Genomic DNA, 15,239 nt, shown 5'->3' on the forward strand with positions numbered 1-15,239 from the left:
ATTTTTCAATTTGCTGTTGGCAGTGATAATGGATCAGTAAGCATGATCATGTATATGTATATATATTTATCTTGCGTGCACTTACTAGTGAATGACCTGCTGAATACAGTGTGATTTTTCAAGTAAACATGCATAGGATTGCTGTCAGCAGGGCTTTTTTTGTAGCAGGAATTCATTTGCTTATTAGGCCACATACCCCTGATGTAGCCAATCCTCCTGGAGCTTCAAGTAGGCCCTGTACTAAAAGCCTTGTAAGCTCTTGGAGGATTGGCTACATCTAGGGTGTGTGGCCTAATATGCAAAGGAGTTCCTGTTACAAAAAAAGCCCTGTCAGTAATCTAATTGTCTAAATAATCCATTAAGTGAATACAAAAGTTTTTCAAACTTTTTTTCTCCTAAACTAGAAGGTGGTATAACTTTCATGGAATGGTGATTGCTCAGCAGTCACACAATCAAGTTCTGTCTGTGTAGTCTGTCTTCCTTCAAGTATTGTAATAACCAGCACTCCTTTATGGTATTGACACCTTATATTCTATTCCTGAAGTGCTTGAATCAGCTTTCATTAAAGAAGAGGCTCAGAAAGGAGAGAGGGCATTGGTTGTCCTCCAGATTTGTCCTTGCACATGCAAAAAAGTCTGCATAGTAAAATGAAACTGACATAATTAAAACTGACAGATACGACAGTCTTCTTGATGGATAGGTGGTATCTATATAATTCTGGACATAGTTCCAGAGTATGGATTAAAAAATATACATCATGGGGACATGTGCAGATGGGGAAAATTTTCTACAAGCCTGCAGAAAAATCTTAAAAGTGAAGAAAATGATGAAGGGTGGTGGTGGATATTGATGTTCTAAATACTTCAGAGTTCATTTTTACAACTTCTGTTGTAATTGATTAGATATGTGAGGTGGTGATGACATGCCACTTTGGCTGGTTGCTATCAAATGTCTGGCTGCAGATACCCACAGTAAGCTCATGAGAAGCTTTGCCATATGTTAATGTCATTGGTACCCATTCTTATTGACTCTTAAGTGTGTATAAAGGAAATGTTGACAATCTCTATAAAATTCTGAACACAGACTGGCAAAAATTAAGTACTTTAAAGTCTGTTGGTTTCAGTGGGGTTGAAGTAAATACTGACTTAAATTCTTGATTCTAAATTTTGCTAGATTATGTCCTTTAAAAAAATACTGTATCCATTTCCAATCATTTGAATGTTTGGTATAGTGGTAATTGGAATTTGTTTTTGTTTTTTAAACTTCCCTTCAGACCCAAGCTTTACTATTGTTCTTTAAAATATCTCATATATTAGCAGATAAAGGCATAGTATATAAAAATACACCCCATAAATGGTAATTTTTCTTCCATGTATGAATATTTTCATACAATTACTGTAACTTTTCATAAACAAGGTGAAGCTTTGATTTGCAGAAATACTGATTTTTTAAGCAATACATAGATTTAATAATGACTCAGCAATATGATCTGCAAAGTCAGTGCATGGAAAGAAAGATGAGAAGTGAAAAGCGGAAACAGAACAAAGCAAAGGAATAAAACAATTGTTAAAAATCAGCAAGTAGAAAGTACTTCAAGAAAACTGAAAATTATTTTAAACTTCTGAACATAGCCTGCTTCATTTTGAGCACAAATACATGATGTGAAGCTTGGAGTTCTGTGTATGAAGCTTTCAGTGTGGTTAAAAAAAAAATTATAAGCCCATCTCTAACACTGAGAAAACAGCATGGTTCCCCTGGTGATAGTTTTGGGTTTTTTAATACACAGAATTCCCAACATCATGAAATGTGCTTGCAATCTTAATCTAAAGCTGTGCAATACCTTTAGGACCAAAAATGATACTTCAGTGTAGGCTTTAGAATTGCCTGGAGCAAACTCTTCGTCAAACAGCATGCTTGATGGGTGGGTGGAGAGAATGCTTCCAATCATGATCTTGATGTTGCTTCTCCTGTTTGTTCATTTGGGGAGGGATGGTGGTTCAGTGGTAGAGCATCTGCTTGGGAAGCAGAAGGTCCCAGGTTCAGTCTCTGGCATCTCCAAAAAAGGGTCCAGGCAAATAGGTGTGAAAAACCTCAGCTTGAGACCCTGGAGAGCCGCTGCCAGTCTGAGAAGACAATACTGACTTTGATGGACCGAGGGTCTGATTCAGTATAAGGCAGCTTCATATGTTCATTTATTTTAAATGAAATATTTATATTCAACCTTTCCTTAAACTCAAGGCAGCTATTTGTAGAATCTGCAGTGTTCCCTGACGCTGGACCAAGTTTATTTCAGGCACCTTTGGCCTTCTGGGAGAAAACTGAAAACAATAACATTGTGAATATGTTCAACAAATCCCTCTAGCACCAGGAGAAACACACAGGCCTTGAGCTTTTTCTCTCACCCTCCTGTGTTGTTTCAGTTAGTCTTAAACATGGCCTTCATGCTAGGATTTTCTTTTGACAGTTTCCAATCTTAGGCTGAAGAGCCATATGTAAGTAGAGTTACCTTGCAGCTGATAGCCTTTTTGTATTTTTTATTTAATTGGCACTTCTAGTCTTTAGAAGGTGTTTTGAAATCCAAAAATATAATGAATCTCTATGACAAAGGCAGACGATAAATGAAGTAAATAAGCACTTAGTGTTTAAGTTTCAGAAATCAGGCCTCTGTTTGCTGTTGGGGGAAAAATAACCATAAAAATGATAGAACAAAGTTAAGAGTCCAGTGGCACCTTTAAGACCGCTGAAAGCTCATACCTTGAATAAAGCTTTGTTGGTCTTAAAAGTGCTTCTGGACTCTAATTTTATTCTACTGCTGCAGATGAACACAGCTGCCCACTTGGATCTTTTAAAAATAAATCCCCAGACTTTTCTTTTTTTTTGAAAATGTACCACTACAAGACAAATACTAAATTCATGGCAAAGAGAATTCCCAAAAATACACAAATTGATAAAAAAAACCAACAGTAGCCTTACAAATTTTACAAAGAGGATAAATATCAAAATACAGAATATTATGATCATTATTAAGCCAGAAGAACCTTGGTTTAAGTTAGATCAAGAATCTAGTTCAGTTCTACAAAGCTGGAGTCAAGTTGCACCTTTAAGACCAAGTTTTATTGAGAACGTAAGCTTTCGTGTGCTATCTAAGCACACTTCATCAGACCTGATCCCCTCATCTGATGAAGTGTGCTTAGAGAGCACACGAAAGCTTACAGTCTCAATAAAACTCAGTCTTAAAGGTGCAACTTGACTTCTGCTTTGTTCAGCTGCTTCAGACCAACACGGCTGCCCTCTTGGATCTAGTTCAATTCTATTGCCTTATATCCTATGGTATGCTTCTAAGCAGGGCTTTTGGTAGATAAAGCCCAGCAGGAACTCATTTTCATATTAGGCCCCACACCCTGATGCCAAGCTAGCTGGAACTTCATTCCTGTGTAGATAGATCCAAGTGGGCAGCCGTGTTGGTCTGAAGCAATAGAACAAAGCAGTAGACAAGTACACCTTTAAGACCAACTAAGTTGTATTCAGAATGTAAGCTTTCGTATGCTCTAAGCAGACTTCATCAGACAAAATTGGAATGGCGAGCAGCAGTTCTAAATATGTGGGCAGTGAGTTGGTATGTAGAATCATGGGAATGTTTTTAGCAGATTAAAAGAATCACAAATTGGGGTCTGTATTTGTTACAGACCCCAATCTGTGATTCTTTTAATCTGCTAAAAACATTCCCATGATTCTACATACCAACTCACTGCCCACTTATATTAAGAACTGCTGCTCGCCATTCCAATTTTGTCTGATGAAGTCTGCTTAGAGCATACGAAAGTTTACATTCTGAATACAACTTAGTTAGTCTTAAAAGTGCAACTTGTCTACTGGTTTGCATTCCTGTGTCTTCCTGCTCAAAAAAAGCCCTGCTTCTAAGACAGAAGTTATCAGGGAAGAGTGTATTAAGCTTAGTAACCCGGTGATCAAGGCAGTAATTGATATCTAGTCATCTTTCAGAAAGATTTTATGCTCAGATGGTTCATTATTGCAGTCCTTCATATTTAATGCACACTTTAGAATTATGCAGCTGCGGTCAGATTAGGTTAAAACAAATTGTCTACTGGATGTATCCCTTAATGTCTCCCTTACATTGAAATAAGGAAATAAATTAAACAACCCATAGTTCATTTCTTTCCTTGCTCTCACCATCAGAATCTTTGCTAAAACATTCTTATGTTCGTCAAACTCTCAGTTGTATAACACGGTACACTTTAATTTTAATTGTTAGAAAATAGGATCTTAATACTGAGTACTTCAGTACTATGTCTATTAAGTTCAGAATGGCAAAAGGACATACCACTTCTTTCAGTATAGTTTTGACAGTGGCATTTTTATACATGATGTAAATATTTCATTTGTGCCTAAATTTATTGTGATTGCAGGGCTGTTCTTATTTTTGTAATAATGATAAATGCCATCTGTTTAAAAAGAAGTTCAAACAAAATCTGTCAAAATCTGAATGTGGCGTTCACTGTTTTCTCCTGACACTTTTGATTGTGCTTGCTGGCTGTTTGTTCTTAAGTAACAGATCGACTTTCCTTTGGGACTCCACCAGTTGCTGGAATTAATGAGACTTTTCATGTTGGTTCCAATTCTTGATAAATGCTGCAAATGGATCTTCAATTTGTCCTTTCTGTTTCTCTGTGCAAATGTGAATGATTTGTGCTTGCCTACTGGAATAGTAGAAAGTTTGTTGTTCCTTATTCCTAGGTTTTGCTGTACATCAGTCTTCAGCTGACTCTTACAGTTTCCAGAGCTGGTACACATTCACATGTTCACATTATAATGCAGAAGAAAAAAATACTGAGAAACTAGATGAGCAAGTTATTTATGAATACCAAGATGGGAAATACTGATTTAATTTCTGTTTCTTACATGTGATACATTTTTGGCAGAAGGGGTGACTTCATCACACATCAGATTATTAAGCAAGGACAGCAACATTTGATACAATCTTATAACATTTATTTTAACATATATATCCTGCCTTCTATCCAAAACCTGAATTCTCAAAATAAATAAATCAAAACCTAATGAGTTAAGCAACTCTTCCAGTAAGCAGGAATCTCTGGAAGAGCAAGCCACTCACTTTATGATAGTATTTAAATACATCCCACTAAAATGCAATACAATTAGAATTAATAACAATCATATGAATAAAATTAACAAAGATCAGTCCAGATCATAATATTCCCTAAAGTAGCAGCAATGAGGAGATGTTGACAACTCACAACTGTACCCAATAAGTAAGTGGAAGCTTGTATCTCTGCTTAATCTGGTAGCTGTAGAGACATGATGATGACTGTATAGGATGCTAATTTAGTGTAATATTACAGCATCTTTTTGCTAACTGCAGTGAAGCTTCTAGTTGTTGTTCAGGACCCACCAGGAAGCTGAGGGGGGAAAGATATTGATGATTATTTCAGTAATAGGTTTCCCTGGTTCTAGCTACATTTCTTGTTGAGCCTTCAAATTGCTAAAGATAGATAGATAGATGATAGATAGATGAATTTATTGTCATTGTTCTCAACAAAAAGAGAGCAACGAAATGAGGTGCTCTTCCACAAACATACCAACACATCAAACACACATATTCATAAACCATTTAAATACATCTGAAACCATTAAACCATTAAAACCATTTAAATACATCTAAAACGGATAAACATTCATAAAACCATTAAAACCATTTAAACCATTAAATAAACATTCATAAAACCATTAAACATTCATAAAACCATTAAAACCATTTAAACCATTAAATACATCTAAAACAGATAATCCTTCATAACCCTGCATTTAACCTAACCACAGCACTTGGATAGAAACTGTCCTTAAATCTGTTTGTCCTAGCCTTCAACACTCTATATCGTCTACCTGACGGTAAGATCTCAAAAAGCAAATGGCCCAGATGTGTATGGTCCCTTAGGATCATTTGTATCTTCCTTTTACATGCCATATTATACAGATCCACCAATGAGGGGAGAGAACATCCACAAATCTTTTGTGCTCTTCTCGTCACTCTTTGGAGCACCCTTCTCTCTGCTTCCGTGCAGCTCCCAAACCACGCGCAGAGGCAATAAGATAAAATGCTTTCAATGGAACTACGATAAAAGGCAACCAGCAGACTCCCTGACAGTTGTAGTGATCTTAAGAGTCTTAAGTAGTATAGTCGTTGCTGGGCCTTTTTCTCTAGAGCTAAAGTATTTGCCCCCCATGTTAGATCCTGTTTCATGGTAATTCCCAGAAACTTCCATTCTGTCACCTGTTCTACCATAACACCATCAATAAACAACGGCTGGGTGTCCAAACTACTCTTCCTGTAATCCACTATAATTTCCTTCATCTTATTTATATTTAAAATAAGATTATTTACTTTACACCAAAGGGACAGCTGTTGAACTTCCCTCCTGTACGCAGACTCATCATCCTCAGAGATGAGCCCTACCAACGTTGTATCATCTGCATACTTAATGATTTTGTTACTCAGACTGCTGGAAACACAATCAGACGTGTAAATAGTGAAAAGAAGTGGACTCAAGACACATCCCTGAGGGGTGCCAGTATTTAAGATCTTCACGGAGGAAATATATCCATCCATTTTAACCCTTTGTGAACGACCTGACAAAAAATTCAAAATCCACTCACATATAGAGTCCGACAGCTTCAAATCTTTAAGCTTAGACAACAATCTATGGGGTGATATTGTATTAAAAGCAGAACTAAAATCTGCAAACAACATTCTAACATACGTCCCCTTTTTATCCAAATGCGATAAAGCAGTATAAAGAACAGTATTAACAGCATCCTCAGTAGATCTATTTTTCCTGTAAGCAAACTGATATTCATCAAAAATAACAGGAAGGCAGGAAATAATATATTTTCGAACTAATTGTTCAAAACACTTCATTATCACAGAAGTCAAGGCCACTGGCCTATAGTCATTTAAAACCTTTGCTGGCGTCCTCTTTGGTATTGGGACAATAAGGGAAGCCTTCAAACAAGTGGGAACAATGGATTGTGACAAAGAGATGCTGGGGAGCATTCCAGGGTGCACCTTGCTCAGAACATTCCAGGGTGCACCTTGCTCAGAACTTATTTGGCCGTTAGCTCAAAGATGCAGAGCAGTCACTAAGAAAGAGCATGAACCAGCTCAAAATTCAAAATTTGGGCTGAACTTGAGCTGGTTTGTGACTTGGGAAACGATGTTCAAGGAAGATGTGCTCCCCAAACATACATCAAATTTTATCCTGTTCAGCTCTTTGGGACTATTCATTCTTTCTATGGGCTCAGCTGTCTCTGGCTCCCTTGCACCACCCTTTTAGGGAGGCAGAAGGGAGCCCAAGATAGTTGGGCCAGCAGAAAGGAGGAGGTGAAATGCCTCCTAGGAGATTCCCACCCACCCCCCCACCCCAATTCTGCTGTCTCCAAAACTCGCCGGGCCATTTTGGTCTGCATAAGGCTTGTTCAGTTCAGGGTTTGGTCTGTGGGCCACCACAACCCCAAACCACCTATCCTTAGTCACTCAAACACATGGAAGATATAAGTCTATGAAACCCAGAAAATTCTAACAGGGTTAAAGTATTGTATATTACAGCCTTCCCTTGTATCAGTTTGACCTTTTCCTCTAAAAGTCACCCTAAACCTAAAGATTGCATAAGGGCTAAGTTGTAAGCAAGCAAAAGATGAAAGCCCATGGAATGTGTCTCTTGACATGGTAAAGTAATTAACGTGAGAAGGGAGTAGTAACCAGGCTTCTGGAGGATTTGTAAGTGCCTGGATTCTTTTTAGTAGTCACACTAATTTGCAAAGGCAGTGTAAAAATAGTAACTTTTCCATTTTTAAAAGTATTCATATTTTTAATAGGTCCCTGAGGTTTTGCAAGTCAAGATGTGAGTTAAGTAATACTGTTGTCATGGTTACATACTCGGGCAACATTTATGCTTAATAAAGGAGAGAGCTTCAAGACACCTTCCTTCCAGACTACATTTAACTCTAATGTTTACACTTCAGTTTATTGAAGGTGGGTACTTCTAATATAATTGCAGCAGAAAAAAATCATCCTAGTCCTTAGAATGAATATGGATTGACAGGAGACCAGCCCAGTGGGCAAGAGAAGAAAGTCTGCATTCTACTTCATTCAGTTAATGATCAAGATAACCAAATTGCTCAGAGCATATGTCAGTGTACACATATTGATCAGTAATCAAGAGATCTCTTGGGATGCCTAAATGGAGAGCCCAACTGGCCATTTGAAAAGGCAACTCCCCAGCATCTAAAATTAATATCTTTTATATCCCTTCATTGCTAAGTGCTTTCCAGGGTGGATGTCACAAGGAATGTTATACTAGCAACAACAGCAGACCCTACTAACAGCATCACAAACTATATGCAATTGTGGGACAGAACGAGTGCCTTTTGGATAGCACCGGCTGGGTTGTCCTTAATCTATAACAGTTTACACTTGGCGCTAGTACACTGTTGTTGAGCAATATAAACAATATGGAGGGTGCAGTTTGGCAAGTTACAGGTGTTCATGAGACTCAAGCAGAGCTAGACTGCAATACCTTTGCAGGGGTAGAACCAGAGTCCATTTTTACTTGAATATGGGCCTTAGCATCTTTAGAAAGTATATTGAGAGGAATACTCATGTCTCCACGTAAGCCAAAGTTCTGCCACAATAATATGAAATCCCATTTTTTTTTTGCTCTTCTCAATAAGGTCTGAGCAGCAACAAGAAAGTTTCAGAATTCAAGTGGTTGACAGTGGAACATTAAAGAAAATGTGCTCTCTCAGGCTTTTGCTTAGTTTAATTTAAGGAGATAAAACCTAACACTAAAGATACTTATAGATATTTTCCCCAGCTGCTACAATTGTTGGATAGTGGAAGTTTACTTTCCTCTGAATTCTCTTTGTTTTGCAAAATACAGGTGACACTTTGCATATTTTTTTCTGTTCTGTTCATGCATTATCTACTCAGAAGAAGGAAAATGGTTATGGTTTATTTTGGCCTTTAGTCAGATTTCTTCTTGGTATTGGTTTTGGAACTAGCTGCTTTTTAGCATTTCAATGTGAAATTACAAAAGCTGCAGGAAAGGGCATAATATTATCTTTTACTGAAGTCAGTTGGTGACAGAACACCTACTGAATTGGAATAGAATTGCATTCACCTCATGAGCATCATCACAGCCAATTATTGTGAAAATAAAGTGTCTTTTGCCAACCAGAAATGATGGTTAGAATTCATTGTTTTTATAAAAAAGTTATTGCTTATGGAAAACTAACTTATGAGATTGTTTTAAAAAGACAGTGGATCTCCCTCCCTCCAAAAAAATGGTCTCACTTTTCTGCCTCTGGAAGGAAAAGCAAGCAGAAGGAAAGACAATTAGTTGCAGTTTTAAAAATATAATATTACCAGGCACTAGCATAGTTGTAATGTGTTCTGGCATTTCCAAGCAGTCCACATTACTTCTTTGGAATGTCTTGTTGTAGTTCATCTGGAGGTGGCTATATAAATAAGAGAGATGTTAATTAATTAATTAATTTATTACGTTAAGCTTATATCCCGCCCTCTCCGCAAGCAGACTCAGGGTGGCTCACAACATCACATTACTTCCATTAAAAACCAATAAAACATAATTACATATTTAAATTATTTATACCTTCTATATTTATTCATGTTTAAAAATAATTCAATTATCATCATAGCATGTGTCTGGGCAAAATATTCACTACAGAGTTTACTATGAATAGTAACAGTCCAATTCAGACTTAATCCAGTCCATGTGCAAGCACCTCAAAAACGCAGAAGGCCACTGGCTGGACAGTACTTAAGCAGAGGTGCCATTGAAGAGAATGGTGCCTCCAGATAGGACACTGTGACTTGCACTAACTTGATGCCTCTTTTCCAAGCTGATTTACAAGTGCAATGCAGGGGGAAGGGTCACTGGTGATGATGCTCTGTGGGGGGGGGGGGGGAGGAGTCATCAGTAAGCATGACCTCAGCAAACAAAAACATTTAAGGGATCGCCACACATTAAAACAAGTCTTAGGTGTGTTGATACAGCAATCCTTGCACCTCTCACATCAGGAGTAATGAAACTACAACATGGAAAGTTATTACAATGCAAAAAAGTATAATGTTGGCCACTTAATACAAATCAAAAGGTAATGTTTTACTTATATTTATTTGCTTATATCCTTTTTTATTAGAAGATACAGTTCAGTGTCTGTGTTTGACAATCAGCTTTCACTTCTAGTAAAATAGTTGAGAGTGGCTGGGATTTGATATTTCCAAGGTTTTATAACTGTCAGCAGTCAAAAATATCATTAGTAATAATTTACCTGTTCCAAGCATTGTTCTCCCAGAATTCATAAATGATGAAGCGGGATTCATTTGCAAGCTTCTGAATGGAAACACTAAGGAAGTGAGGACAGAATTTACCCCAACAGTGTTATTGTAAAACATTTAAAAGTTATTTTTCAGATACACAGGGTTAAATATGCTGCTGCCAAACTTGAAACTTTTCATATTTTTAATTTACTGATTTTTAATTTTTTTTTTTTAAAAAGTGATGTTATAAAAAAAATTGTGAGAATTAGTGCTTGCCAGCCATGTTAGGCAGGATAGGATGAGGTGGGAGGCCAAGTCATACATCGGGGAGAGGGGGGGTGGCTTGGCTTTGTTGTGGGCAGCTTGGTGATGGGAGAGGACAAGGTGACAGTGGTCAGGAGCCAGAGTCATGCGTCAGGGAGGGGGCACCCAGTAGTGCCCCCTAGGCCAGGTAGTGCCCTAGGCAACTGCCTATTTTGCCTACTCCCACGCACCGGCCCTGCTTTCAACACACTGAATGCCTGTGGTGCCAGCTGCTGAATGCACTTTTAATCTGCTTTCAATGCACTTTGAAAATGCATGAGAGCCCAGCAACAAACTATATTTGTGGCCAGTTGGAATTTAAATTGCAGCTTGCTGTGATTGTTAAATTAGGGTTGCCAAGTCCAATTCAAGAAATATCTGGGGACTTTGGGGGTGGAGCCAGGGGACATTAGGGGTGGAGCCAAGATCAAGGCTGTGACAAGCATAATTGAACTCCAAAGGGAGTTCGGGCCATCACATTTAAAGGGACAGCACACCTTTTCAATTCCTTTCTTCCATAGGGGCACCTTCTTTTAGGGCTCATAGAATTGGACCCCCTTGTCCAATCTTCTTGAAACTTGGGGGGTATTTTGGGGAGAGGCACTAGATGCTATACTGAAATTGTGGTGCCTCTACCCCAAAAAATAGCCCCGCCCCAGATACCCACAGATCAATTCTCCATGATTTTCTATGGGAATAAATCTCCATGGGGAATAATAGAGTTCCCAGCAGACATTTCCCTCCCCTCCCCCCCCCCCGCCACTGTCTGACGACCCTGAAGCGGGGGGAGAGTCTCCAAACCGGGGGATCCCCTGCCCCCACCTGGGGATTGGCAACCCTATGTTGAATACAGTCATTTTTAAAAAGCCGAAATCCTGCTGATCAGATGCTTGGAGGAAAAGAGGCAGGAGTAGGGGATTGAAGTCATTCCCTTTTTCAGTAGCCAACTGGCAGGATTGGTTTTGTTTTATAAAGTGTCTGTCTGGGTTTTACAAGAGAGTGAATTGTGCAATAGCTGTTGCCCATGTAGTTCTTCAACCAGCTAGGAATACATGCAGAAAAGCCTGCATCCAATTGCACAGAGCCCCTGGCTAGCCTGGGCAGCACACCAGGATTAGGAAAGTAGACATGAAAATCTTTCTAAATATGAAAGGAACCAGCAGGTGGCACCACAGGCATATAGAAGAGAGCATGCTAAACAAGAAAATGGCTGGGGCAGGATGTGTTCTTCATCAAGTTAGTTTGCATGCATGTCAGACTCTTTCCTTGACATATATAATCTGTCACTCCTGATAAAACCACTGGTTTGCTGAACATCTGCTTGGGTAATAATAATAAATTTTATTTATATCCCGCCCTCCCTGCCGAAGCAGGCTCAGGGCGGCTAACAGGACATGGTATATACCATGATTATTATACAAAGCAATTGTGAAATACGGTTAATAAATACATTTAAAAACAGTTACATAAAATTTTTAAAACTACAATAAGTTAAAGGTGCTACATTCAGTAAGGTATATTCCGATGGCTAGATGTCGCTTTCAGGGTTCCTTATAAGCTTGCTGAAAGAGGATGGTTTTGCAAGCCCTGCGGAACTGGTTAAAGTCCCGCAGGGCTCGCACTTCCTCGGGTAGCTGATTCCACCAGTGGGGGGCCATTATAGAGAAGGCCTGCTCTATAGCACATGGTGGCTTTGTATGTTGTCTTTGCCTACTTACACTTACGTTCATTGTATATCAGTAGCATCCCCGAGATTGCAAGAAAGCTTTTTCTTCCCCAGCTAAAGGCTATTTGAGGTGGACAAGCAATTACAAATAGAACCAACAGGAGAGAAAGAGCACCATTCCAGTACTCCCATTTATTCACAGGAAGTGGAAGTAGCACTTCTATTGAATTACCTCTACAATTACTTTATCACAAATTAGATTCTTGGGCTGCTTGCTCTGAAACTATTATAAAAGATTACTCTTTCAGTTCCCCTATTAGTATGTGGATAGTTAAAAGCATTGTTTACTCTTCTGAATTTCCTTGGCCGTTTATGTGGCTTTGGATGATGAAGAGCGGTTTGATTTTCTCTCATCTGACCCCTGTTGTGTAGCCCTGCTTTGCCGGTGTATAGTAAACAAAAAGTAACATTTGCTGGGTACATATTTCTCTCTCCCAATGCAGCTCTGCACCTACAGCCCTTTATGGCCACAGATGCTCCTTTCGACTTAAGTGACTAATCAGACAAAACTGAACAGCTTCCTGAATTCTGTGAATATCAAACACAAATTATCACCTACTTTATATATCCCTCTCCCTCCATTAACAGTACGTTTGCAGCCTAAAAAACAAGCACAGATATGGTGGTTGGTCTGTTCTGAAGTAGATGGCTCTGCAGCATCCAGAATTAAAAGGAATGAAACTATTGCTCTTGGTGCCAGGGCAGCGATGAGACCAAAAGAAATAGATCCTCATACCCTTGTAGCTAGACTACATTTCTAGTGGCCTTTTGGTATTATAGAAGCTCACAGCACATGGAATAATTTGTATTATTTTGAATAAACCTTTATTATAGCAAGATAGCAAAATTTTTAATCAATAGCAGAAAACTTAAACTGTGTTAAAATACTGATGAAAATACTGATTTCTTAACCTGCCCAAGCTTGTTTAACCCACATCCTTAATGTCAAGAGATACGATAGTGATAAATATTTGTAAGCTCCAATCCTAAAACTGTCACACATTTCATTGAAAAGCAAAGGGAAAAACTAGGCATTACTAAGTTAAGCATCAATGAATTTGATGGAACCGAAGGATAATTAACTTCTTAATTGAGAAGCATACACCAAACACACAAGGAACTCCTTTATGTTGAACTACCATTGATCCATCACAGTACTGTCTATTCAGCCTGTCAACACCTCTTCAAGAGCTCTAGAGGTCTTTCACACACGTTATCCTCCTGCACCCTTTAAACTGGAGATTCTAGTGACTGAACCTGGGACCTTCTGAGCCACGTCTCCTCCCCACAAAAGTCTATTGCATTTCCTCATTTGAGTAGATTTAAAACAAAGTACTTGTGAATTCTGGGGTGCAATTGTGAATCACTTCAGAAATCTGATAAGAAATCTGCCTTTCTGTTTCTCATGCCAACAGCAAGAGAGGGCTGGGGAGAAATTTAAGTGGCCTGTGTAAATTTAGATTTCCATGTTCTTATTCATGAATGATACTCACTGCAGGCATCCATCTTGAGATGAGGCAGTATCCACATATTGCTTCAGAGCAAAGCGGAACTGCTCTACTTCTTCTGCTATCACTGTCATCTGACGCTGAACTATCATTATGTGCTGACAAGAAAATCAAAGCAGTGCAATTATACATATAACAAAAAGATTCCCTAAGGACTCATGGGGCAGAAGAAATCCCATTTCTTCTTCCAAAGCCAGCTTCTTCCCCTTTTTATTTCTGCCTGCCCACTTACCTGATCACCTGTTTTTAACCCCTTTTCCTCCCAAACTTCCCAGAGTAGCTAGTTTTCTGTTCTACCTCTCAACCTGCCCAGATGCCTAGTTTCCCCCTCCTTAGCCCATCCTGTTCCTTCTTCCCAATTGCCTGTTTTCTGCCTCCTCCCTAGTTATGTTTTTCTGTCCCCAACCAGCCTGAATGCTTGTTTTCCTCCCCCAATCATTTTTTCTGTTCAGCTCCCCAATTTGCCCAGCCACTCATCTACATAATGGAGCTGATTCTGCAATCGAAAATGGCACTGACTACTGCAGCAGTGGGCACAACCAGGAGGAGGAGGAGGAGGAGGAAAGGGGGAGGGGGAGAAAAGTAGTACTAGAACCAGCACAAGGAGGGAAGCGGAGGCTGACAAGGGAATGGGATTTCCATGCCTCTGTGAGTCCTCATGGTTGCCATTCTTGAATTTTAATATTAACACTTTTTAGTGACATTGTGCAAAATGCATACATAAATGACACATAGTCTATGTCCAATTCCATTTGGGAGACCTTTCTGTAAAGAAAATGGAGAGGACAAAGCAAAGAAAACTTGTTTTCTAAAAGAGGATCAGCAGCCCAGACTAGCCTGAACTCATCACAACTTACAAGTTTAGTAGGGTTGGTACTTGGATGAAAAACCCAGAGGAAGGTAGTGGCAAAACCACATCTGTTTATCTGTTGCCTTGAATACTGTTGCCATGGGTCAGTTGTGACTTCACAACACACCTTTTAAAAGAGTGGCAAAGGTAACTGGCCAAAGCTGTGGCCACAGGTCAGTACTCATAGGTCTAACATCAATCTTATTTCTTCAAAAGCTTTGTGTTGATTGTGAAATAGAGCACTGACCTCCAGCTGTATCAAATAACAGTTTATCACTATTTGGAACATATGCAATATGAGCTTTAATAGATTTTGACAAAGATGTATCTGCTTTCAAATAGAAATGGCCATGTCTAGATTTAAAATTAATGTTTTTAAAATTCTGTAACAATACAGAAACAGTGAAACTGAATTGTACTTAAATGTGGTTCTGTAACTCTGGGGAAACTATGATGTGCAGCATTATTCTATGA

At 38.8% G+C, this 15,239-nt stretch overlaps 1 protein-coding gene across 1 annotated transcript in view; it reads right to left on the reverse strand.

The window, feature by feature from the left end:
* Positions 1-4,857: 4,857 nt before the first annotated feature.
* Positions 4,858-15,239, reverse strand: part of NECAB1 (N-terminal EF-hand calcium binding protein 1) — a 90,100-nt gene continuing 79,718 nt past the window's right edge. Inside the window, exons 10-13 of the mRNA XM_060243526.1 lie at positions 13,901-14,013; positions 10,390-10,464; positions 9,461-9,552; positions 4,858-5,438 (exon numbers count right to left, since the gene is read on the reverse strand). Coding sequence (XP_060099509.1) covers positions 5,410-5,438; positions 9,461-9,552; positions 10,390-10,464; positions 13,901-14,013 — 309 coding nt within the window. The 3' untranslated portion in view covers positions 4,858-5,409. The remainder of the gene's footprint in view (positions 5,439-9,460; positions 9,553-10,389; positions 10,465-13,900; positions 14,014-15,239) is intronic.

Source organism: Heteronotia binoei, chromosome 7 (assembly GCF_032191835.1).
Source record: "Heteronotia binoei isolate CCM8104 ecotype False Entrance Well chromosome 7, APGP_CSIRO_Hbin_v1, whole genome shotgun sequence".
Lineage (NCBI taxonomy): Eukaryota > Metazoa > Chordata > Lepidosauria > Squamata > Gekkonidae > Heteronotia > Heteronotia binoei.